Source organism: Diceros bicornis, chromosome 1, assembly GCF_020826845.1.
Source record: "Diceros bicornis minor isolate mBicDic1 chromosome 1, mDicBic1.mat.cur, whole genome shotgun sequence".
NCBI classification, from domain to species: Eukaryota; Metazoa; Chordata; class Mammalia; order Perissodactyla; family Rhinocerotidae; genus Diceros; species Diceros bicornis.
In genome coordinates, this window is record NC_080740.1 from 53744365 (window position 1) to 53771314 (window position 26950).

The following is a 26950-nucleotide window of genomic DNA, read 5'->3' on the forward strand; positions in this document are numbered from 1 at the left end:
TTCCATTGATCCCTATGTCTATCTTTTTACCAGTACCAAACATCTTGATTATTATAGCTTTGTAGTAAGCTTTGAATTTGGGAAGTGTGACTCCTCCAACTTTGTTTTCCTTTTCTTTTCTTTTTTTTGTGAGGAAGATTAGCCCTTAGCTAACATCCGTTGCCAATTCTCCTCTTTTTGCTGAGGAAGATTGGCCTGGGCTAACATCCATGCCCATCTTCCTCTACTTTATATGGGACACGGCCACAGCATGGCTTGACAAGCAGTACGTTGGTCCACACCCGGGATCAAACCTGCGAACCCCGGGCTGCCGAAGTGGAGCGCACCAGCTTAACTGCTATACCACTGGACTGGCCCCTCTAACTTTGTTTTTCTTTTTCAAAATTGTTTTTGATGTTCTGGGTCCCTTGCATTTCTGTAATAATTTTAGGATCAATTTGTCAGTTCTTGCAAAATTGGGATTTTGATAGGGTTTGTGTTGAATCTGTACATCAGTTTGGAAAGAAAGCTATATATGCTTGGACTTTGATCATTTTATTTTTTAACCTCAGTGTTTGGTTATCTCTGGTTCAAAAGTAGGTTAATTTAACATTTCACTCTTCCTTTTTGCTATTAAAATTAGTGTCTTATACACTTATCACCATTAATAGGGTTACTTTGAAAAGCATTTAAAATTCTGTAGTGGGATCTGCAGGTTGATTCTGCTCAGCAGACATCATCAAGGAAATGAACTAGTAAAAGCTTCCAAGTGAAATAATAATATCAATAGTTACCTTTTTATATTCATATGTATTTCTATATCTATATATTACATATACTTCATCAGGCTTGTAGTTTGTTAACTACTGAAACTATTTTTCTTAGCCTCTTGACTAGCCGTTGGCCCTGGTGAATGCACTTTGCATTTTGGCCTTATAAAGATTAAGGCTGCTTCTAGAAACTTAGTTTCTTTGTAGAAAGCTTCTGAACCACAATTGTTAGAACCAAAATCCTGGTTACTTTTACTTTTATTCATTTGACACCATAAGTGAGTATCAATCACTTGAAATTAATAAATATTCATTTCATTGTTAATAATTATAGGTAACATTTATTGAATATTTATTATTTTCCAGCACTTTACCAAACTTTTATACATGTTATTTAATCTTCACAACAGTCTCTTTTATAGATAAGAAATGTGAGGCTCGAATAATGTGCCCAAAGCCATAAGAAAATAGTTTGGGAAAAGGTACTGTTTAAAAACTATTTAATAGTAGGTATAGCGTCTCATTAAAAAGCACATGATCAATAGTCTGAAATTTTCTTGGCTATAACAAGCCCCAGGTAGAGCACCTTTACTGCAGATAGTTGTGGTGAAAAAGACATAAGTGCCAAAATTTATGAAGATTCCCATATGAAAGAAGGGGAAAGAAAGATTATATAAACTAATAAAATGAACTTAAAATAAATGTATGATTACCCTTCTTTTTTCTTATGAGACCTCTAAAAATATTCCTGATTTTTTACCTCTGTTTTTTTCAACCCATCATTGATAGTAGGTGCCTGATTGTCTGATCTCAAAACTGTATCTAACTTATACTAAGTTTCTAGTCCACATATTAAAATTCTCTGACTTTTTTCTAATAGGCTACCTTTTAGCCTCCTTACATTAACTTTAGGAATCTCAGAAGGCAGATTCTGAAACTCTAGCTATTAGTGTTATAAATGAGAATTATTCACTTTGAAAAAATAATGTCTGTTTTTTGAAATGTAGCATATTCTGGATTCCAAAAAATTTTTTTTTTTGCTGAGGAAGATTTGCCCTGAGCTAACATCTGTCCCAGTCTTCCTCTATTTTGTATGTGGATTGCTGCCACAACATGGCCGCCACCAAGTGGTGTAGGTCCATTCTGGGGAACTGAACTTGGGCCGCTGAAGAGGAGCGCGCCAAACTTAACCACTAAGTCATGGGGCCATCCTCCAAAAATATTTTTCTTAAAGCTGTGAAAAATCTCTATAAGCTCGCTTGTATTCTGTTAAACATTACGTTGTTACATCTTTGTGGCCAGATGTATCATGCATTCTTGTTCATGCTGAGTTGGTAATGTACCTTGCCCTTTTGTTCCTTTGACTTGTCTGTATTGCCATAGATATATGTGGTGCTTCTTTGATAAGGGCATTACATGGCAGTAATCTTTGTCTTCACTTTTTTTTTTTTTTTTTTTTTTTTAAGAGGAGGTTCCCCACTTTTATTGGTCCAGTGGTGGCTGAATATGTCTTTGTCTTCACTTTTGTCAACAAGGCACTGATAATTATTAGTCTTGTTGGGAGCTATAAGGTTCAGTAATATGATCATTTTTCAGTTTGGCCCTGGAGAATTGAACAATATTGAAGAAGCATATTGAAAATTTTCTTTCTAGGTATCTTTATTCCTTTAGTTTTACAAAATACCGGGTTAACTGTAGACTATATTGTAAGTAAAGTTTATTACCTATTTCACTTACAAATTCAGATGATATAAAAAAGTCGTGGAATGAAAAATTAAATCACATATTTAACAGTAGTATTTTATCTACCTTGGAGACTTTGTTCCTTCTCTTTGGCAGATGAGAAGGTGGAAGCAATATTGTTGACTTGAATGAACAGGTGGTTGTGGGTTTTTGGAGCTTTTGACATCACATAGAAAAATTTCCCCAAGAGTAACTGATAATGTTTTTACACTAGTCAGAACTTATTGTTCTAACAGAAAATGGGTGAAATTGAGGCAGTGAGATACAGGTAGATACAAGGACAAATACCATGTCATTCTTAGTTTAGTTTGATGGATACTTTTAAACCTCTTGGATAGCAGTATTTTATAAGGTATATACATAAACTTTGGATTGTTTCCTGATTTTGAAGCCTAGGTAGTGTTCTTAATATAGTATTTAAACCATTATTGAATGTAAACAACTTTTAATTATTATTAGATAAACATTGAACAGTGTACAAATTTATAATCTCATTTTTAATAGGTGATCCCCACCAATAAAAATGAAGCAAAATGAAATAAAACTTGGAGAATTTAGAGTAACCACAATAGTTTGTAGTTTTATAAAGCTAACTCTAAACCTAATTGATATTAATTGAATGGACTATATTAACAGGCCATTAGTAAAATTTTATTCATGTTAATTTCTACTAGAGTATTTGACATGCCCTGTTGAAACTGTGTGACCAGTTAATAAAAAATTAATAAACGGGGCATTGTATCTACCCTATAAGTGATTTGATGCTGATTTGGTATTTATACTGCTTTAATAATTGACAGATTAAGAAGCATGGTAGGAGAGGCTTGGAAATGTAAAAAGTATGCATATAAATTAAAAAGTCATAAATCTGGGAAGTTAACATATTTCTGGTAATTTGTTAGTGATTATAATTAAAATGTAAATTTGGAATTTACTCAGATTTGGTAAAAGGCTGTTTTGGTCTTTGTCTTAAGTTCTTAAGTGACATGTGAAAAACCAATGTTTCCATAGGTTCTGCGCCCCCCTTAGTGAATCCACCTCTGCCTACCACTTTTCAACCAGGAGCTCCACTTGGGCCCCCTCCAACTGGAGGACCACCTCCAGTGAGGGCCCTCACTCCTCAGAAATCATCACATAGAGCTGTGCCCCAGCCCTCATTTAATTCAGCTATCAACCAAGAAGGTAAGCATGGCAAAAACCCATTTGATGTAGGGTGGAAGGATGAATATTATCTGAATTCAGTGCGTCAAAATCATATTTTTCCAGAAAATCTAGTTGTTTTGGTTAGAGGTGGCCTTCAGGAATTTAGAGTTTAAAAAAGTTCATCAATATTCTACTGCCCTATGCTGAGCTGTGGACTAGCATTTGGGAACCACTGCTGTTAACCTCTTTTTATTGCTGTGCAGGTTTTAAAAATCATGGTGCTAAAGTTAGGTGCCTTTTGGGAGAGGGAGGCGAGAGGGGAATTCCTGCTTTTCTGGACATGGTGTTGGAACTATATTGGCTCTTTTCCATGGAAGCAGTATTTTGATTGCAACTATTGTAAATATTAAACAAATATTTATGAGCCTAGTGAAAACTTAAATATACAAGCATCTTGAATTTTTATATAAATAAGAAAAGGTTCTAAAGCATTGTCTTCAGGTGTAACTTTAAAATAGAAGTTTAATGGGGCCGGCCCCATGGCGTAGCGGGTAAGTGCGCGTGCTCTGCTGCTGGTGGCCTGGGTTCGGATCCCAGGCATGCACCGACACACCGCACGTCAGGCCATGCTGTGGCGGCGTCCCATATAAAGTGGAGGAAGATGGGCCCGGATGTTAGCTTAGGGCCAGTCTTCCTTAGCAAAAAGAGGAGGATTGGCATGGATGTTAGCTCAGGGCTGATCTTCCACACACACACACACACACACACACATACACACACACACTCTAAATAAATAAATAAATAAATAAATAAATAAATAAATAAATAAATATTAAATAATAATAAAAAAATAAAATACAAGTTTAATAATTTAAACAAAATATTTTGTAAAGTAAGAAATTTGATTTTAGCAGTAATATAACCTATGCAGCAAGATGTGGAAATAGGAAACACAAGAGGAGGGGAAAACCACTGCTCGTATCCTACTACTGAATATAATCAATATTATAATTTTTATATTTTCTTCTAGCATTTCCTTTTTTTAGATTGTAAGTAGGGAAAAAAATGACCTGTGTATAGTTTGAAAAGAATGGTGGTAACAATGAGTAACAAAATGGTAAAACAATATCCCACTGGTTGCCACATTATAACTTTGAAAATCAAACTTTGATAAATAGTTAAATTTTTAACCAACTGAAAATATGCCCACTATTTTGTTTGTTTCTACAAACGGTTTTACTAAGGTTTTCTGTATCAACTCAGGGCTAAAGTCATGGTGGTCTTGAGAATTGGAAGGAAGTTACTGACTTGATTGAAACCATTAAACTTATCTATTTGGTGTTAAAATGACTGTTCAAGTTAGCACCTTTGTTCTTAGGTGCTGGAGGTTGATACCATTCACTGATTTTAGTTTCTTCTGTCATCATAAATCTGCTATCATAATTAGCAGAGGTACCTAGAAATAAATTTGTATTTCTCATAAGCAGATGTCCCTCGTATTTATCTTTAACTCTTTAAATTGGGAGAAGAACAAGTTAAGATTTTTATTTTATTTTAGTGATTCTCTAGACTAAAGCAGTCTTTCTAATTGGTATCACCTTCACGTTAATTCTAGATTCCACTTTGTTCCATATTTTGGAAAAAAATTTTTTTATTCTCATAATTTTATTTTATCTTTAAATAGTATTTATTTTGGTGATTCTTTTTTCAGTGTGAAATCTTTCAGATAGTAGATAATTTTATAAATGCTGTAAAGGATCCTCCTTTTTAGAAGTATATAAAATTATTTATAAAAATTATTTATAAACTTACTTATAAATTTGTCTATTTTTTTTTGTGTGTGTGTGAGGAACATCAGCCCTGAGCTAACATCCATGCCAATCCTCCTCTTTTTGCTGAGGAAGACTGGCCCTGGGCTAACATCCGTGCCCATCTTCCTCCACTTTATATGGGACGCCGCCACAGCATGGCCTGACAAGCGGTGTATTGGTGCGTGCCCAGGGTTCCGCACCTGGCTGGCCAGAAGCAGAGCACACACACTTAACCGCTATGCCACAGGCGGGTCTCTGAAAGCTTTTGTGTATTTAAAAACTTGCATTGTTTGAAATTTTTATTTCAACATTTGACATTTTTCCTGGACTGTGGTTTAAGCTATTTGTCGTTTGGAAAGTTATTTTAAATTTTAGACATTAGCTCAAATCTTGCAGAAATTATAATAATTGTTCTAATTTAAATATTGTTGATGAACTTCCTTCTTAGGTATTACATCAAATACCAATAATGGATCTATGGTGGTTCACAATAGTTATGATGAAATTGAAGGCGGTGGCTTCTTGGGTGAGATGCTATGGAAGTTTTTTTTTTTTTTAAATACGTGTTCATTGTAGGAAACAAGAAAACTTCATAATGCTGTAATGCAGCTATACCTGTTAGCATTTTTTATCTCCATGCCTTTAGATTGTTTTGTTCATTTTTCTCTTCATAATTAGGATCGTGGGCTTTCTTATTATTATATTATGTTTGTAGAGTATTTTTATCAATTAGATCTATTTAAATTTATTTAACCAGTTGGATATTCAGTATATTTTCATTAAAGTTGTTTTGAATTAGAATTTTAGTCTGAATGCAAAGTTTAGTACATGATATGAAAGTAAATTAACTATACCAAACATATTTTTGTGTGTTTTGGTGTTTACGGCTATTGTCTACATTAGCTAGATTTTAATCCTTGCCATTACTCTGTTACTAGTGTTTATTTGTCTTATTTTACAAAATTGATAAATGAAAATATTAAATTATCCAAAAGATTTTGGAGTTATAATTCCTATAATTTAATAGATCTGTGTCTGATTTAAAGTATCCTGGAGTATAAAATAGAACTTAAAAGTTACCTTGTTTCTAGCAACACCACAGCTTACTAATAAGAACCCCACAATGAGCCGAAGTGTTGGATATTCATATCCCTCCTTACCACCTGGTTATCAGAACACACCACCACCTAGTACAACCGGAATGCCACCCTCTGCCTTGAATTACCCAAGTGGGCCACAGGCCTTTACTCAGGTAAACTTTTTGTTTTTGTTTTTTAACCTATTGTCCACCTTTTGGTTTAAACTGTATACACATGAAAAAGTTTTAGGAAGGTATAATCAACATTTTTAACCAGTTAGAATAATGGTGGAATATTTCATAAGGCCTTCATTCTATTACATATCTCCAGAACCAAAAAATTCATCAGGAAATCTAAATTACAGGTTTGTTATTTAGAGAAAAATTAAGTAACCAAGTTCTTATACATCTCTTTTCAACTGAAGATATTATAAAGGCTATTTATTCTGAAATTATGTATCTTTAGGCTCCCTTAGGTGCTAATCATTTAACTGCAAGCATGAGTGGATTAAGTCTACATCCAGAGAGCCTAAGAGTTGTCAATCTTCTTCAAGAAAGAAACATGCTTCCATCAACAACTTTGCAGCCTCCAGTTCCAAATTTGCATGAGGATATCCAGAAACTCAACTGTAACCCAGAGTAAGGCTTCAAACAGCATTTCATATTAAATATGACATTTTGTTTCTTCTGAAAGTTTTCCAGATGTTTTTGGAAGTTCATTTGTTATGAACAAGCTGTACAAATAGATTAATTTATGAAAATAGTTCTGCATGCAGAAACGGAACGCTGTTACTTACTTAACTGATATTTGAAATGTTCTAAGAAATAGGGTTGTAACCCCTGAGCTGATTGCTGCTCTTATCAGCTCTAATGTGACTATGATATTCATTATCATTATGGTGGCTACATTATTTCTTCAAAGTCCAAAGTATGGGGATTTGATTCTATATAATCCTTTTTAGCTCTTATTTCTTTGTTTTGTGTGTGTGTGTGTGTGTGAGGAAGATTAGCCCTGAGCTAACATCTGTTGCCAATTCTCCTCTTTTTTGCTGAGGAAGATTGGCCCTGAGCTAACATCTGTGCCCATCTTCCTCCATTTTACATGTGGGATGCCTGCCACAGCATGACTTGATAAGTCCCCGCTCGGGATCCGAACCTGTGAACCCCAGGCTGCTGAAGCAGAGCATGCGCACTTAACCACTATGCCACAAGGCAGGCCTCTATTTGCTCTTGTTTTAATTTTTTTTCTTTTTTGAGAGGAAGATCAGCCCTGAACTAACATCCATGCTAATCCTCCTCTTTTTGCTGAGGAAGACCGGCTCTGAGCTAACATCTACTGCCAATCCTCCTCCTTTTTTTTCCCCAATGCCCCAGTAGATAGTTGTATGTTGTAGTTGCACGTCCTTCTAGTTGCTGTATGTGGGACACGGCCTCAGCATGGCCGGAGAAGCGGTGCGTCCGTGCGCGCCCAGGATCTGAACCCAGGCCGCCAGTAGCAGAGCGCGCGCACTTAACCGCTAAGCCACGGGGCCGGCCCTTAAATTGTTTTTTATAACAAACATAATTATAATACTCTTTTCTCTCTTAAAATTGACTGTATATTTAAATGTACGTGGTGAAGACTTTCTGATAAATTGAGTTTTGTTAATTTTTACATAGTCTTTTTAGAACCTTCAGTAAAATTGAACTTTTCAGTAATAAACTTAACTTTCCATTTGCAAATTTGGGTCATCACCTTGTAATTCTAATGTAATCTAGATTTATATAAAGAAAAATAAGTCATTTGGTAGTCTACACTGTCTTATGCACAAGCCGAGAAGAGACTTTATTTTAGTTATGTAATACAGGGTTGTAACTGTCTACCCTCTCTTTTTGAATAGGACTTAAATATTTAAATGGGATAAAATTTGAGAGGGCCTATTGAAATATTTCATTTGTAATCTGAGCCAATGTTAAAATATGTACCTTTTAAATCTTTTTTTTTTTTTTTTTGTCCAAAAGTAATCATAGCAACAACTGACATGATTTTTACTTTGATGTAGGTTATTTCGATGCACGCTGACTAGCATTCCTCAAACTCAGGCCTTACTGAATAAAGCCAAACTTCCTTTGGGATTGCTGCTTCATCCTTTTAAAGACCTAGTGGTATGTTTTACTAGTGAAAGTAAATGACTTGTGGAAAATTATCTTAGTAGTGAGGAATTTTCTAAAATAGTGCTAGAATCACATATGGAATGTATTTGAGCTATCTTTAGGAATTTGTCCTTTGATAGATTCCTTTATTTGCAGTTCAACCAAAAATTTTATTACCAAACGCTTTCAAAACGAGGTAAAATAAGGATATTGTTGAAAAATCCAAGAGGTACAGAATAGAATAGAGGTGCTGAAAGAAAATGAATAAATGAACCATGTTATTTTAAAATGTTGTAAATTATTTACCCGTTAAAATACTGTACCCAGTCTCCCAGTTCTGCCATTCTTTTAGTAAAATTTGTTGCTTTAAGAAGCTTTTACCAAAAAAAGAAGCCCCTTCCACTTTTGTCCTAAGGTTCTGGGACCTTGACTTATGGCCACATACTGTTGAGAGGATCAGTGCATAAATGAAGTGACTTTCCCCAAAACAAATCTCCTTTTGGTGATAGGATTGTATTGCCTTTACTCATTTTTGATATTAAGACTAGAACTTTCAATATGTAGGATAAACTTTAACTAGGAACATAATTGCAAAGTTTAATTGAATATTTAAATATAATTGAACCGTACCTTACTTGTGACAGTTCTTTTATGAGAACTTAGTAAGCTTCTTAATGTAACATAAAGAAACTTTCTAATAATTTCATTGGTCATTTGTTTTAGAATGTTGATCCTTCCTTTGCCATCCATCTCAAAAACACATTGTAAATTTACTGTGTTGGTTTTGCAGTGTAAATGTTTAAGGAGAAAATAAATACTTTTAAAGGGCTAAATTTAATGAGAATGGTCCTGCAGAAAAACAGTAGGGTTTAAAATCAATACATCTCAGCTATGTAATTTTTTGTGAGGCAATTTGAACACATCTTTTTACCCTAGTTTTTCTGCAGAATTATCCCAACAGTTATTTGGAAGGTATGGATTAATGCTTGACCTTTAGATATGATGATCACTGCCTTTAAAATAGTTCTGGTTTTTTAGCAATTGCCTGTGGTTACCTCCAGTACAATTGTGAGATGCCGTTCATGCAGGACCTACATCAACCCTTTTGTCAGCTTTCTTGATCAAAGGAGATGGAAGTGTAACTTATGTTACCGAGTCAATGATGGTATGTTTTTCTTGAAACATTTAAAAATATCTACTTGTATCATGGGGAAATCAGATAATACAAATGTGAAGTTAAAAAAAAAATCTGTCTTATTTACCTGTAATCCTTCCACTGAGAGATAACTTATGTTAACTTTTTTCTATCCATTTATACTTACATATAAATAATTATATACGTTTTAAGCAAAAAATATGGTAATATTACTTTGATACCACTTTTTTACATTTATTATATTGGGTATATAATAAATGGCATATTCCATGGTATTAGTTAAGCCTGCAATTTAAGAAATATTTTTATTGAGAAATTGTCCCATGCCTTTTCTCTAGGGTGAAAGAAAATAAGTCCACAGAATAGCTACCATTATTCATTCACTGCTGTATGAAGGGAGGTGGGCAGTGCTAGAAGGTTAGTTGAATGTGGTTTTCTCAGTAATTGAGGAGGAGGAGATCTCTTTCAATAACTCTTTCACAATTTTCTTTTTTTTTTTTTTTTGTGAGGAAGATCAACCCTGAGCTAACATCCGTGCTAATCCTCCTCTTTTTGCTAAGGAAGACCGGCTCTGAGCTAACCTCTATTGCCAATCCTCCTCCTTTTTTTTTTTTCCCCAAAGCCCCAGTAGATAGTTGTATGTCATAGTTGCACATCCTTCTAGTTGCTGTGTGTGGGACACCACCTCAGCATGGCCGGACAAGCAGTGAGTCGGTGCGCGCCCGGGATCCGAACCCGGGCCGCCAGTAGTGGAGCACGCGCACTTAACTGCTAAGCCACGGGGCCGGCCCCTAACTCTTTCACAATTTATATTTGAGAAATATCATCTAACCAAAAACATTCTATTAGGATTAGGGAAGAAAAAAGGTATGCTGGTATGCACATTGAAAATTAGGTCTGGGGCTGGCCAGGTGGCACAAGCGGTTAAGTGCATGCGCTCCGCTTCAGCGGCCCAGCGGCCCAGGGTTCACAGGTTCGGATCCTGGGCACACAGCAACACACTGCTTGTCAAGCCGTGCTGTGGTGGTGTCCCATATAAAGTGGAGGAAGATGGGCACAGATGTTAGCTCAGGGCCAATCTTCCTCAGTAAACAAACAAAAGAGGAGAATTGGCATCAGATGTTAGCTCAGAGCTAATATTCCTCACGAAAAAAAAATAGAAAGAAAGAAAATTAGGTTTCTGGAAGGAAATTTCATTAAGCATTGGGAAATAGAGGAATTTAAGAGATTTTTGACAATCATTTTTATTGTGTGTGTGTGTATGTTAAGAGTAGAAGAAAGTGAGGATAGAGTAAGAGCTTCTTTTTACTCTATAATAATTCAGAAAATATATGTATAGTGTTTTGCACACCTTTATAGTCTTACATATATGTGCTTCAGTATATGAAATGAAAAAGGCTAAAGTCACTTTCATATGCAGCCCAGGCCGTTTCCTGAACTATGGCTTACCCCTTAGCATACAAAGGAATTTGAATTTCTAAATAGTTACTGGGAAGATAGATGCAACGATAATTGATTTAGAAAATACTCTTTGAGCACCAGTGTATTATAAGTGGTAGGCAATTGATGTTCTATGGAGGTCTTGTTAATGAAACTCACCAAACCCTTAGGCTTTAACCTTTGAAGTATTTTTACCATAGCTTTGTAGGGGCGACCAGAGTCTGTACATTTAATCTTGCATTTAAGAAAATAATTGACGTTTAATGAGTTTTTATCATGCTTTCCAGCTATTTTAGGAAAGTAGCTTTAGTAAGAATTAAGGCAAAGAGTATATTAGAAGATAGGAAAAGAAAAATCACAGTGGTTGTAGTCACAATAGCAAGGCATACTTAGTGCCATTCAGTATGGTATGAACTTGAATGGAACTAAAAAACAAAGTGTATTTATCCCTTAATATTTAGTCTATATTGAATTGTTTATAAATCCTTAAATTAAGAAAACAGCCAAATGCAAGGTATATTAAACTTAATCTTTACAGTTTTATAATGATATGTTGTTAACTCACATAGTTCCTGAAGAATTCATGTACAACCCTTTGACCAGAGTCTATGGAGAACCTCACAGAAGACCTGAAGTTCAAAATGCTACTATTGAGTTTATGGCTCCTTCAGAATACATGGTAAGCTTTCATTTTTTTATATAGCATATTCATTTCATAATACCAGGTTTTAAATAAAACAGTATAGCATACTTTAACAAAATTTTATGTTTTTAAATTTATAAAAGTTACACTTATTCATTATAAAAGTAGTGAATTAGTATATGAGGGTAAGTTTGAAAATTAAAAGTGTATATAAAGTTCCACTTACATTTCTTGTGTATCCACCCAGAAATTTGCAATATAATGTTGGAATCATATTTACTCTTAAGTTGCTTCCAGTTTTTTTCTATTACAAATAATGCTGTGATGAACATCCTCTTTCAAGTACTTTTTTTTTTTTTTGTGAGGAAGATCAGCCCTGAGCTAACACTCGTGCCAATCCTCCTCTTTTTGCTGAGGAAGACCGGCCTTGAGCTAACATCTATTGCCAATCCTCCTCCTTTTTTTCCCTTTTTCTCCCCAAAGCCCCAGTAGATAGTTGTATGTCATAGTTGCACATCCTTCTAGTTGCTGTATGTGGGACGCTGCCTCAGCATGGCCGGACAAGCGGTGTGTCGGTGCATGCCCGGGATCCGAACCCGGGCTGCCAGTAGCGGAGTGCACACACTTAACCGCTAAGCCACAGGGCCGGCCCCCTCAAGTACTTTTATACACTGTGCGACCATCTAAGGTCTTGTATTTTAAAAATAATAGTTATGCCTAATGTGTAACTAGCATTTTACATTTTACAAAGCACTTAAATATTTTTGATCATCATAAACAACTCTCTGAATTAAGCTAGGGAAATGCGTTAATCCTATTTTACAGATGTGAAAACAGACTTAGGTTAAGTGACTTGCCAAATATCCTTTAGTAAGTGGCAGAGCTCGCATAAAAATCCAGACCTTTTGATTTGGTTCCTCTTTCACCATGTCATAATCGCCTCTAAGGAAAGGGAGTATGGAGATAAGATTTAACACCAACTTTTCATATTTTATTTCAGTATATTTTTGTGGGATAGTCTCTCCCTATCTGGGCAGTTGGGACCATTTTAGTATAGAAAGTATGAGGTTCAGGGTCTTCACCACAGGGAAGTTTCAGTGTAGAAAACATTTTTGTGACACTTAAATGGTTGGTAATAGCTTTCTGCAGTGTAGCTGTCCCTTTGTTGAATTAAAACCAAAAAATCAGAAGCATTTGTTCTTTTGAATTGGTCTTCTTGGGTTCCTTTTGTCTCCCAGCTTTTGCAAAAATGGCTTCCTTTAAATTTGGAAACTTGCCTATAGCAAGAGGTTTTGCTCCTTCCTGACTTATCTCTTGGGCAATGGATTCTATGAATTTGGCAAGTGATACATGCACAAAAGTATAAAACTTAGTACACTGCTACATGCCCAGCTCTGTGGTTATTTGATGCTTTTTATTGAATTGAAAATAAATCTTTGAATTTGGAAGTTTAAAATAATAGTTGTACGTTTTTATGGAACTTGGCTGAAATGCATTGGTTAAATACCCAGGTCAGGCTAACGTGAATTTGTCACTTTCAGAACTGTCATTTCTCTGCATCGTGAAATATAATGCACATATGGAAAGGTCTATAAAACATAAATATATAGTTGCTAAATAGCTATAAACACCTGTGTTAGCACCACCCAGGTCAAAAAATTGAACATTGCCAGTATTCTCAGAAGCCCTTCTAATCACATTTCATCCCCTTCCTGTCCTAGAGAAAATACTCTTCTGACTTTTGGCAATCACATCTTCATTTTTCTTTTCTAAGTATGCATCTGAAAACAATATAATATAGTTTTGCCTGTATTTTATTATTTATTTATTTATTTCTGAGGAAGATATGCCCTGAGCTACCATCCGTTGCCAACCCTCCTCCTTTTTTGCTTGAAAAAGATTAGCCCTGAGCTAACATCTCTGCCAATCTTCCTCCAATTTTTTGTGTGTGGGACAGCTGCACAGCATGGCTGGTGAGTGGAGTAGGTCCGCGCTGGGGATCTGAACCGTGAACCTGGGCCACCGAAGCAGAGAGCATGGAACTTTAACCACTTGGCCGCGGGGCTAGGCCCTGCCTGTATTTTAAACTTCTGTTCTTTATTATTTTCTTAATCCATTATTATTTATTATAATCTCCACTTAATCTGTAAATAATGCTTATTTTATTGTTTTTGCTGTATATGGACATGACAAATGATAAGTTTAAATTTAATTCTATTAAATGTATTTAATGAGATCCTTTTTTTTCTTCAGTTACGACCACCTCAGCCTCCAGTGTACCTCTTTGTATTTGATGTGTCTCACAATGCAATTGAAACTGGATACTTAAATTCAGTTTGCCAGAGTTTGTTAGACAATCTGGATTTGTAAGTATCTTAATTCAGCTTAAATTTGGAACTAACAGTGTTTGCAAAATGAATAAGTAGTTTCAAAATATAAAAAAAAAAGCTGTGTAATTATATTCTAAAATTCCACTTAAATTAGTTGTGCACTTCAGGCCTCACTTTCCCTGAGAAACATTAATTTATTTTAACTTTTTATTATGGAAAAATTTCAAACATAGAGTAAACAGAAAGAATTTAATGAACTTGCAGGTACCCATTCCTCAACTTCAACATTTTTAGCATTCAGCTATTCTTGCTTCATCTAATCCCCCCAACACACACACTTTTCCCCCTCTTGAGTATTTTAATGCAAATCTCAGTCTGTATATTATCTTACCTGTAAATACTTGGAATTATTTTTAACTCTAACTAAAATGCAAGTATCATACCAAACAAAATTAGCAATAATTCCATAATATGATCTAATACCCAGTTCAATTTTTGTTCAACATTTTGTTGTCTCAAAAATGTCTTTTTAGTGTAGGTTTGTTGGAATAAGAATCCAAACAATATCGATACTTTGCATTTGGTTGCCATATCTCTTGAGTCTCTTAAAATAACTGAACTTTAAATGGTGCTTAGATACTTAGTGTAACCCATAAAAGCTACTGTGACCTTTCAGTGTAATGAAATATAGTGCTCTTGTGTGGTATGGAAGAATGTAGAGGACCAAATCTCATCAGAAATGGACTAATTCTCTCACATTGGTGAAAGGGGCATCCTTGTTCTTGCCAGCATTTGTATTTTTAATGTTGTAGCTTGTGAATGGAGATTGTCTGTTGATGAGAGAGTCTACTAATTCACCCAAGCATGAACAATAAGAATGAAAACTTGTTTGTCTTACCCCTTATAAAACTGTAGGTTCACATATTTAAGTTCTTTAAAACAGATCCTTTTGCTGCTCTTCTTTTTTTTTTTTTTTTTTTGTGAAGAAGATCAGCCCCGAACTAACATCCATGCTAATCCTCCTCTTTTTTTGCTGAGGAAGACCAGCCCTGAGCTAATATCTATTGCCAATCCTCCTCCTTTCTTTTTTTCACCCCTAAAGCCCAAGTAGAGAGTTGTATGTCGTAGTTGCACATCCTGCTATTTGCTGTATGTGGGACGTGGCCTCAGCATGGCTTGACAAGCGGTGTGTCGGTGTGCACCTGAGATCTGAACCCAGGCCGCCAGTAGCGGAGCGTGTGCACTTAACCGCTAAGCCACGGGGCTGGCCCCGCTGCTCTTCTTAAATGAATGCGTTAAACAATATAAGAAGAGGTTTGAGCAAGTTTTTTAAAGATATGCAGTACCTAAATTTATATTACATTTTAGAGTTGCTTTATGGTAGAAACCATATATTTGAAGTATTTTTTATAAATTAAGATCATCTACAAAGTTTTGTATATACTTTCTAGTATTTTTTATATAGCATTTCCTAAGTGGTTTATATAACTTTATATAGGTGTACTGGGTTTTGGATTGCTGTATTATTGCTAGGTTTTGTTGATTGTTTGGCTTATGTGTAGTGTTTTCGCTTTGAGCAGAGTATGTTTTCATGGTGATTAAACATTGAGTGGGTTAAACATTTATGTTGGGACAATTTCCATAATATGAAAGTAGATATTTGTATGTAACTCTTAGCAGATATTTTATGTATGTGTGTATATGGGAAAACTTGATACAATATTCTTCTGAATTTGTTTTTAGACTTCCTGGCAACACTAGGACAAAAATTGGCTTCATAACGTTTGATAGTACAATCCACTTCTACAGTCTTCAAGAAGGTCTCTCTCAACCTCAGATGCTAATAGTTTCAGATATTGAAGGTATATATTATACACTTAAAATTATTGAATTGCCTTAGGAATTTTCAGTTTTAGAAATATTTCATGATTATTTGACTGATTAGGGGTATATGGTACGATTCTACTATATTGAGGAAAACCTTGAATATAAAATCATAAGATTGTTGGAATGTAAGAGTCCTTCAGTCCAATCCCTCATTTTATACAATAGGAAACAGAATTATGGAGGTAAAGTAAATTCTGAACAAGGCAACAAAAACAAGTTAATATTAAAACTCAGATTAAATTTAGGTCTTTTTCCCTTCTCATCCATTCATTCAAAAAGTATTTGAGGATAGATGTATAGACCATTGGAGGATAGACATATAGACCAATGGAATAGAATAGAGAGCCCGGAAATAAACTGTCATGTATATAGTTAATTGATTTTTGACAAGGATGCCAAGAGCATTCATTCGGGAAAAGATAGTCTTTTCAATAATGGTTCTGGAAAAACGGAACATGCAAAAGAATGAAGTTTGATCCTTACCTTAAACCATATTAAAAAAAAATTAACTCAATGGATCAAAGACCTAAACTTAAGAGGTAAAACTATAAAACTCTTAGAAGAAAACATAGAGGAAAATCTTCATAACATTGGATTTGGCACTGATTTCCTGGATATGACACCAAAAGCAGAGGCAACAAGATAGGTAGATAGGTAGGTAGGTAGGTAGGTAGATAGATAGATAGGAAGAAAGATAAAACTTCATCAATATTAAAAACTTTTGTACATCAAAGAACACTATCAAGAGAGTGAAAAGACAACTTAGAGAATGGAGAAAATATATGCAAATCATATATTTGTGAAGGATTAATATCTAGATATAAAGAACTCCTCAACTCAACAACAACAAAATAACACAATTCAAAAATGGGTGAGCCAGCCCTCATGGCCTAGTGGTTAAAATTTGACGTGCTCTGCTTCGGTGGCCTGGGTTCAGTTCCTGGGCATGGAACCACACCACTCATCTGTCGGTAGCCATGCTGTGGTGGTGGCTCACATAGAAGAACTGGAAGGACTTACAACTAGAATATACAACTATGTACTGGGCTTTTGGGGAGGGGGAAAAAAAAAGTAACAAACAAAAAAATGGGCAAAGAACTTGAATAGACATTTCTCCAAAGAAGATGTACAAATGGCCAATAAGCACATGAAAAAATGCTCAGCGTCATTAGTCATTAGCAAAATGCAAATCAAAACCGCAATGAGATACCACTTCTCATCCGTTAGGATGGCTAGTATCCAAAAAACTGGAAAATAACAAGTGTTGGCAAGAATGTGGAAACACTGGAACTGTTTGGCATTGTTGGTGGGTACATTATGCTAAGTGTAAGAAGCCAGTCATAAAGGACCTCGTAGTGTGACTCCATTAATATGAAATGTACAGAATAGGCAGATCCACAGACAGAAAGACTGGTGGCTGCCTAGAGCTATGGGAATTGACCGGTGGACGAGGAGTGACTGCTAATCTGTGTGGGATTTCTTTTTGGGATGATGAAAAGGATCTGAAATTAGGTAGTGGTGATGGTTGAACAACTCTGTGGATATATTGAAAATCACCAAATTGCATCTTCTACAAGGGTGAATTTTATGGTATGTGAATTATATCTCAATAAAACTTTTATTAAAAATTTTTTAATTTTAAAGGTAAAAAGGGAAGAAATCTAAGCAATAGACAGAATTTTTATATAACAGCTAAATTAAATATTTAATGTTTCAAATTATTTGTTAGTATTATTTTTTACAAACATTATAATGAGCCTTTTTTTTTTGTAATAAAAAACGAACAGTGCAAAAATGTAGAAAGTGAGACCCCTCATAATCCTCCACCACCACCCACATTTCCTTCCCAGTTTGCTTCCTTCTAAGGAAGGAAATTTAATTCCTAAACAAGAATAGACTTGAATCCTGAGAAGCTCATCTAATGTGATCAGTTAGCGTACCTTCTGATTCACTTGCTTTTGTAGTCCCATAAGTAGAGACACTGGTAGGGGCCTTCTTTGTAAGAAAGTATCTGCTTTTTGAATGACAGAGCTGTTGGTGGGTTGTATTACCTCTAGGTAAAGACATAGCATTCTTGTATGTCATCTTTTTTTTCTTTTTTTAGCTATTTTTTTGTTTGTTTTGTGGAAGACTGGTGCTGCGCTAACATCTGTTGCCAATCTTCCTCGTTCTTTTTTCTCCCCAAAGCCCCAGTACATAGTTGTATATCATAGTTGTAGAGTTGTAGCTCTTCTGTGTGGGACACCGTCTCAGCTTGATGAGCGCTGAGTAGGTCCTTGCCCAGGATCCCAGCTGGTGAACCCTGGGCTGCCAAAGCAGAGCATGCGAACTTAACCCTTAGGTTGCTGGGCTGGCCCCATCTTGTATGTCATCTTAATCAACATTTTTTTTAATGCCAAAAATGGCTTCCAGGGCTAAGCAAGAATGTAAAGCAGGATTCTAAATTGTTGTGTTTAAGAAATAGAGCACTTGTACAAACTCTTAGGAGTGCTTACAGATCAATATTTTCTAATTGGGAGGCTATTTACCTTTTATACGGTAACAGATAAGTTGCAATAAACACCTAAATCAGTGCTCTTTTGGTGGCTCTTGGAATATATGTAGACGGTGCTGTAATAATGGAGAAGGTAGCTTTCCTGTAAGGATGGGGGTGGTTAATTATATCAGTGTTATGTATTTGGAACATCTTTAACAATTAAGTTTTGTTTTAAAAGAAACATTTTTTATTCTTTCAGATGTTTTTATACCTATGCCAGAGAACTTATTAGTAAATTTAAATGAAAGTAAAGAGGTAAGGCACATTTTCCTATCTGACATGTTAAATTGAAACATTGTAGGAATATATTTTTGAAATGAGCTTTAAGTAAAATTTTGCTTCTTTCTGTGACATTTCTAAGATGTGTAACATTTTACATTTGCTGTTAGTTAAAATCCGCCAGATGAACAGCTGTTGAGTTTGCCCTTGAACTGATTGCTTTTCAGTCTAATGTAGCAAGTTATTTGTAGTAGGGTAGAAGATAAGCCTCTTCTATAAAGGAGGAAAACCTGAAGGAAACCTGCCTTGCTGGCCATTTGGGAAGATGGGAGGGTTGCTGAGATAAGCTTCTGGTCACTTCATAGAAGCACTTTAGCTAGGCTGCTTTCAGTGCCCTTTGCTTTTCTGATTCACAGAGTGTCTTTGGGGTCAGTTCAGAAGAAACTCTTATTACCTGCCTGGAAATTGCCATGACATAATACAGTGAGAGGTGAACAGAATGTGTCTGAAGGGGGGATGTTGTCTACCCTGTACATGCATATATGCCTTAGGGGTAACATTTTAACTAGCAAGTCTATGGTCTCAGCTGTTGGCAACGGTGACTTTGCCATAGTGCGAAGTATTTTTTTTCCCATTAACTCTCTTTATTTGTACAACCTAACCTGAGTAGGTAGTTGTTTTTCTTTTGTAGTGATATTACTAGTTGGCAAATTTACTGGCTATCTTAGATTTTATAATAGGGAAGAGTTAAACTCACTTTGGAACTGAAAAGAATAGTGTGTAGAGGTGATTGAGAAGGCCATATTTCATGGCATTAAAATAAATCAAATCTCTAAACTGTGATGGTTCTTTTGGATACATTTCGGACTTATAGTCTTGCTGGACTACTGCATGTGCAAGAACTGTAAGGCCCCAATTTTGATTTGTCTTGCTTGCCGATTTATAATGTTGACTTAAAATGGCTTTCTTGTCATTGACCAACTTCATTGTTTACTGTACTGTCTGTAGATTCTCTGACCATCATCATGACTCAATGTCTTGTCTATTGTATTAGTTACTGACTTATTGTGAAAAAAATTTTTAATTGTAACACTCTTGAGTTTTCTTGCTTTATTTCACAAGCTTGTCCAAGATTTGCTGAAAACTTTGCCACAAATGTTCACCAAGACCCTGGAGACCCAGAGTGCCTTGGGTCCTGCTCTTCAGGCTGCCTTTAAGCTGATGTCCCCAACTGGTGGTCGAATGACTGTCTTTCAAACACAACTCCCAACCGTTGGAGTGGGAGCCCTGAAACCACGAGAGGAACCCAACCAAAGGTCTTCTGCCAAGGTTAGAAAGTCATCAGATGTATAAGATTTATGCTGGTGCTCTGTCCCTTTGACCACAGAGCTTGTTTTTTATTTATTTTTCAGTTGTGGAGGGGAGGGAATATAAGGAAATCAATAAAACAAATGTTTCTCTTTTGTGTAGACATTTCTATTTTATTAAATTATTTTCTACCTGATTCCCACTTACATTATTTTTAGATCTTTAGCAGGCCACTAGTAATGCAGCCTGCCTTTTGATGAGCAAGTTTGACAGACTGAGAGAATATGCTCGCTAGGGACAAAGTAGAACCTGGATGACCAGTAAAATATAGTCGTAGTTTGGTATATTGACTGCCGTTGATTGCTTTTGAGTACATTGTGTATATAAACTTAGTCTGAGATGTGTATTTCTCAAAGGATTGTAGGAGTGAGGCCATATGCATACTATAATGATTATGGTGTCAGTCCTGGAGTCAGTCTGCCTAAGTTCCACTGCTTTTTAGATGTGTGAGCTTGAATAATTACTTAATTTCTTTGCCCCCCTATTTCCTTATGTTTATAAAGTGAAAATAGTGATAGTACCCACCTCTTATGGTAGTTGCAAGGAGTAAATAGATATTACATATGAATTGTTTAGAACAGTTTCTAGCATACTAAGCATTTAATAGATTATTGAAATTAGTGTAATAGGTGTATTTCTTTTTAAAAGTAAAACAAAAAAGAAAATTCTTAATAGTACGTTTCTTATTGAAAAACCAGAAAATATTACAAAGCAAAAGGATTTTGTAGAATGCTGAAGGATGATTGTTAACACCTTGGTATATATAGATAAGTATTTAAATTTTATGACAATTTAATGATTTAAAATTTTTTCTCTTTGTAATTTATTATTAATAGGAAATTCACTTAACACCATCCACTGACTTCTATAAGAAACTAGCTTTGGACTGTTCTGGTCAGCAGGTAGCCGTTGACTTATTCCTTCTCAGTGGACAGTATTCTGATTTGGCTTCTCTGGGTAAGTTCTTCCTAGTGATTATATATCTCAAAGTGGTGTTTATATGACGGTATTCTAAGTAGAGGACAAAACGAAAGAATTTTTATTCCCTTGGGAGAGTTAGTCAGTCTAGTCTATTATAAACTTTATAGTCTTCTACTCTAAACATTGGTAGTAGAGAAATTTCTATACTACTGTTTAAAGGAATGAAATATTCTTTTTTGATAATACCTTGGGAGATTAAAGAAAGATGGATTCAAATGCTGGTGGTTACTTTGGTGTGTATTAGTAGTTAATGGCAGAATGTGAAAGGAGCACGTATTCTCTTCCAGGTTGTATTTCTCGGTATTCAGCGGGTAGTGTCTATTACTATCCCTCTTACCACCATCAGCACAATCCAGTCCAAGTACAGAAATTACAGAAGGAACTGCAGAGATACCTCACTCGGAAGATTGGCTTTGAGGCAGTCATGAGGATTCGGTGCACCAAAGGTGGGGGCACTTTCTTCTACATTTGTATTAGCGTAAATGTTGCTTTTGATGCCAGTAAATATACATGTTTTCACCTAGTCTTGTCTTCTAAGATATTTTACTTACTCTGATGGAATATGCAGTTAAGAACAGAGAAGAGGGGCTGGCCCCGTGTCGTAGTGGTTAAGTGCACGCGCTCCGCTGCTGGCGGCCCGGGTTTGGATCCCGGGTGTGCACCGAGGCACCGCTTGTCGGACCATGCTGTGGCAGCGTCCCATATAAAGTGGAGAAAGATAGGCACAGATGTTAGCCCAGGGCCAGTCTTCCTCAGCAAAAAGAGGAGCATTGGCATGGATGATAGCTCAGGGCTGATTTTCCTCACAACAACAGCAAAAGAATAGAGAAGAAACATTATAAAAGAAAAATAGGGACTATTTTGAATATACTAAAAACCACTGAATTGTTCACTTGGAAAGGGTGCTTTTTATGGTATGTGAATTATATTTCAATGAAAAAAAAATCACATTCCCAAAGAAAATAAATCATATTACTGATGGATTTTTATTACACTTATTGAACAGTGGTAGTAGAAGATCTTTTTTTAAAAACAATTATTTTTTAAAATTGTGGTAAAATGTATGTAATGTAAAATTTACCATTTTAACCATTTTTAAGTATACAGTGGCATTAAGTACATTCTCATTGTTGTGCAACCATCACCACCATCCATCTCCTGAAGTAGGAAATATGTTAATTTGTGCTCTTCTCACCCTGCACCTGCTGCTTACACCTTGCCACAATGTTGCTTTGAAAATAGTCTGACAGTTTCAGAATGCTTATATCCAATTTGTTTTTTGTTTTTTGTTTTTTTTGTGAGGAAGATTAGCCCTGAGCTAACATCCATGCCAATCCTCCTCTTTTTGCTGAGGAAGACTGGCCTTGGGCTAACATCTGTGCCCATCTTCCTCCACTTTATATGGGACTCCGCCACAGCATGGCCTGACAAGCGGTGCCTCGGTGTGTGCCTGGGATCCGAACCCGGGCCGCCAGCAGTGGAGCGCTCGCACTTAACCATTATGCCACGGGGCCAGCCCCTCCAATTTGTTTTTCAGGATAAATGTTTTGTGGCTACTAAATGATAACTATTTTCTTATGAAAATGAGAAATTATAGTTCTTGGTATTTCATTTCTTCACATTATCAACCTGGTTCTAATCTTTTATTCAGATTTTAAAATATTATTGCTCTGTAAGAGGGTGTGAAGCATTTGTTTTTTAAAGTGGAAAGATTATATGGAATACATAGCAAAAAAAATAGATATGAAAAGATAAGGATCCATAAACATGTCCGCTAGATAGATGTTAAAATCTATTGGTCAAACCATGTACCAAAAAAAGTTCTCTATTATCCATCACTGTAATAAAAAGGAAAAATGGTTGAGTGAAACAACTGAGAAGAAAACACATGTATTGTCTTATAGTATAAGGTATCAAGTAAACACTGAAGATGTTGCCACATCTCCAAACGGCTCACAGGTATTAGTGTCACCCATAACCAATCAGTTACCACAATAGCATTGTGTTTCTGTTTCTGTTTTCTTTTTTTTAATAACAGCTTTATTGAGGTAAAATTTACACACCATACAATTCAGTGGTTTTAAATATATTCACCACAATATATATTGACCACAATCAATTTTAGAACACTTTCATCACCCCAAAAAGAAACCCTGTACCAATTACCAGTCACTCCATATTTCCCCCACAACTTCTGCAACTCTAGGCAGCTGCTAGTCCACTTTCTGTCTCTATGGATTTGCCTGTTCTGGGTATTTCATATTAATGGAGTCATACACTATGAGGTTCTTTGTGACTGACTTCTTACACTTAGCATAATGTTTTCAAGGTTCATCTGTGTTGTAGCATGTATCAATATTTCATTCCCCCCATTTTTTAGAATATTTCAGTCACTTATATTGCCCAATAATATTCTATTGTATATATATATACCTCATTTTGTTTATCCATTCATCAGTTGACAAACATTTGGGTTGTTTCCACTTTTGGGATATTATGAATAATACTACTATGAACATTTGTGTAGAGGTTTTGGACATTTTCATTTCTTTTTTTTTTTCTAATTTATTTTTATTTTATTTTTTTAATTTTTTTTGTGAGGAAGAGCAGCCCTGACCTAACATCTGCCAATCCTCCTCTTTTTGCTGAGGAAGACTGGCCCTGGGCTAACATCCATGCCCATCTTCCTCTGCTTTATATGGGACGCCTCCACAGCATGGCTTGCCAAGCGGTGTATCGGTGTGCGCCCGGGATCCCAACAGGCGAACCCCGGGCCGCCGCAGCGGAGCGTGCGCACTTAACCACTTGCACTACCAGGCGGGCCCCCTGGACATTTTCATTTCTCTTGGGTATACACCTGGGTCATAAGGTAACTGTATGTTTAACTTTTTGAGGAATTGCCAGACTGTTTTGCAGCAGTGGCACCATTTTACATTCCCACAGCAGTGAATGAGGGTGCTGATTTCTCCACATCCTTGTCAATATTTGTTATTGTTTTGTCTTTTTTATTTTAGCCATCTTAGTGAGTGTGTTGTGGTATCTCATTGAGGTTTTGATTTGTATTTTCCCATTGATGAATGATGTTGAACATCTTTTCTTGTGCTTTTTGGCTATTGGTATATCTTCTTTGGAAAAATGTCTATTCACATCCTTTTCCCATTTAAAAATTTGGTTTATTTGTCTATTTATTATTGAGTTGTAAGAGTTCTCTACATATTTTTAGATATAAGGCCTTTATCAGATATATGGTTTGCAAAGTCTTTTTCCATTTTGTAGCTTGCCTTTTCACTTTCTTAATGGTACCCTTTCAAAGCAGAGTTGTTTTTAATTTTGGCAGTGTCCATTTATCAATTTTTTTCTTTTTCTGTTTGTACTTTTGGTGTCATATCATAGCATTAAGTCACTGTTTAATCAAAGATCACTAACATTTATACTTATATTGTTTTCTAAGAATTTTATAGTTATACTTCTTACACTTAAGTCTTTGATTTATTTTGAGTTAATTTTGTATGTGTGGTAGGTGTTTGACTTCATTCTTTTGCATGTGGATATGCAGTTGTCCCAGCACCATTTGTTGAAAAGACTGTTCTTTCCCCATTGTGTTTTCTTGGCACCCATGTTCTCATGTTGAAAATCAGTTGACCATAAATGTGAGGGTTTGTTTCTGCACTCTGAGTTTTATTCTATTAATCTATATCTATCCTTATGCCAGTACAAAACTGTTTTGATTACTGTAGCTTTGTAGTAAGTTTGAAATTAAAAGTATGAGTCCTCCCAACTTTTTTCTTCTTTCTGAAGATTGTTGTGGTAGTCTGGGTCCCTTGTGTTTCCATATGAATTTTAGGTTCAGCTTGTCAATTTCTGCAAAGAAGACAGCAGGGATTTTGATAGAGATTGCACTTAATAGGTAGATCAATTTGGGGAGTATTGCTGTCTTAATAATATTAAATCTTCCTGTCCACAAACATAGTATCTTTCCATTTATTTAGGTCTTTAATTTCTTTCAACAATATTTTGTAGTTTTCAGAGTATAAGTTTTGCATTTATTTTGTTAAATTTATTCCTAAATATTTTTTGATGCTATTGTAAATGGAATTATTTTTAAATTTTCATTGCTTCTTTATATAAACATAATTAATCCTTTGTATGTTGGTCTTGTATCCTGCAACCTTGCTGAACTTGTTTATTAATTCTAATAGTTTTTCAGTGTTTATGTTTTATGGGGCCCATTTGTTGTATCCTGTTCATTTAAGATTAATGGACCTCAGGGGCCAGCCCAGTGGCATAGCGGTTAAGTACACGCGCTCCACTTCGGCGGCCCGGGGTTCGCAGGTTCTCCACTTCCACAGCCTGGGGTTCGCAGGTTCAGATCCTGGGCACGCACCAATGCACCACTTGTCAAGCCATGCTGTGGTGGCATCCCATATAAACTAGAGGAAGATGGGCACGGATGTTAGCCCAGGGCCAGTCTTCCTCAGCAAAAAGAGGAGGATTGGCATCGGATGTTAGCTCAGGGCTAATCATCCTCACCAAAAAAAAAAAAAAAGAGAGAGATTAATGGACCTCAAAAATGATTATTTCTGCAGATGTTGGCTATAAATTAAGGGAACTGTACTGCCTAAAAGTGCTTTTAAGATTTTTTTCTATTTAGCAGGACAGAGGCTATTTTATATGTACCTGACTTTGCATAAAGAGGTTGAGGGTGTGCCAACAAACCAACCTTTGCACTCTTTCTAGAGTGCTTAATTTATATATCTTTGTGGTTAACTCGCTTAGGTTTCTCTTTTTCTTTTTTTTTTTTTTTTGCTGAGAAAGATTCGCCCTGAGCTAACATCTGTTGCCAATCTTCCTCTTTTTCTTGAGGAATATTTGCCCTGAGCTAACATATGTGCCAGTCTTCGTCTGTTTTGTATGTGGGTCGCTGCCATAGCATGGCCACCGATGAGGGGTGTAACATGGTCTGCGCCCGGGAACCAAACTTGGGCTGCCGAAGCAGAGCACACTGAACTTAACCACTAGGCCATGGGGCCAGCCCCCTCTTTTTCTTTTTTATGGTAAATTTTGTTACAAATGAAATAATACGCTCTTGGTAAATTAGGAAAAAAAAAAAAAAAAGGTATAGTACAAAAAGATAGAAAATGAGAAATCAAACTTAACCCAGTGTGTTCCATTTTAAAGTTTCTCATGCCCTTGAAAAATTGTCCTGTGCATATATAAGCATATGTTTTAGCCTTCAAATAAGAGCAATGGGGATCACATCTGGCTTCTTTTTTTTTCTTTGTGAGGAAGATTAGCCTTGAGCTAACATCTGTTGCCAGTCCTCCTCTTTTTGCTGAGGAAGATTGGCCCTGGGCTAACATCCATGCCCATCTTCCTCTACTTTATAAATGGAATGCCTGCCACAGCATGGCTTAATAAGTAGTGTGTAGGTCCACGCCTGGGATCCAAACCTGGGAACCCTGGGCCACCGAAGCAGAGTGCGCAAACTTATCGAGTACGTCACCGGGCTGGCCCTACATCTGGCTTCTTTTTAACCACACCTTTCTTTTTCTTTCTTTCTTTTTTTTTTTTGTGAGGAAGATCAGCCCTGAGCTAACATGCATGTCAATCCTCCTCTTTTTGCTGAGGAAGACTGGCCCTGGGCTAACATCTGTGCCTATCTTCCTCCACTTTATATGGGATGCTGCCACAGCGTGGCCTGACAAGCCGTGCATCGGTGCACGCCTGGATCCA

At 36.0% G+C, this 26950-nt stretch overlaps 1 protein-coding gene across 2 annotated transcripts in view; it reads left to right on the plus strand.

Annotated features, from left to right (window-relative positions):
* The window catches only part of SEC24A (SEC24 homolog A, COPII coat complex component), a 68019-nt gene that overhangs the window by 22891 nt on the left and 18178 nt on the right, over nucleotides 1-26950 (plus strand). The window contains exons 3-15 of one of the 2 annotated variants that reach the window (XM_058540475.1): nucleotides 3504-3674; nucleotides 5895-5972; nucleotides 6538-6698; nucleotides 6991-7163; nucleotides 8567-8669; nucleotides 9696-9822; nucleotides 11823-11932; nucleotides 14150-14262; nucleotides 15970-16088; nucleotides 18849-18904; nucleotides 19991-20197; nucleotides 21073-21193; nucleotides 21505-21663. In XM_058540475.1, the coding sequence (XP_058396458.1) occupies nucleotides 3504-3674; nucleotides 5895-5972; nucleotides 6538-6698; nucleotides 6991-7163; nucleotides 8567-8669; nucleotides 9696-9822; nucleotides 11823-11932; nucleotides 14150-14262; nucleotides 15970-16088; nucleotides 18849-18904; nucleotides 19991-20197; nucleotides 21073-21193; nucleotides 21505-21663 (1698 nt within the window). Of the gene's footprint in view, nucleotides 1-3503; nucleotides 3675-5894; nucleotides 5973-6537; nucleotides 6699-6990; nucleotides 7164-8566; nucleotides 8670-9695; nucleotides 9823-11822; nucleotides 11933-14149; nucleotides 14263-15969; nucleotides 16089-18848; nucleotides 18905-19284; nucleotides 19950-19990; nucleotides 20198-21072; nucleotides 21194-21504; nucleotides 21664-26950 lie in introns of those variants that run through there. The other variant, XM_058540481.1, reaches the window with a different exon arrangement.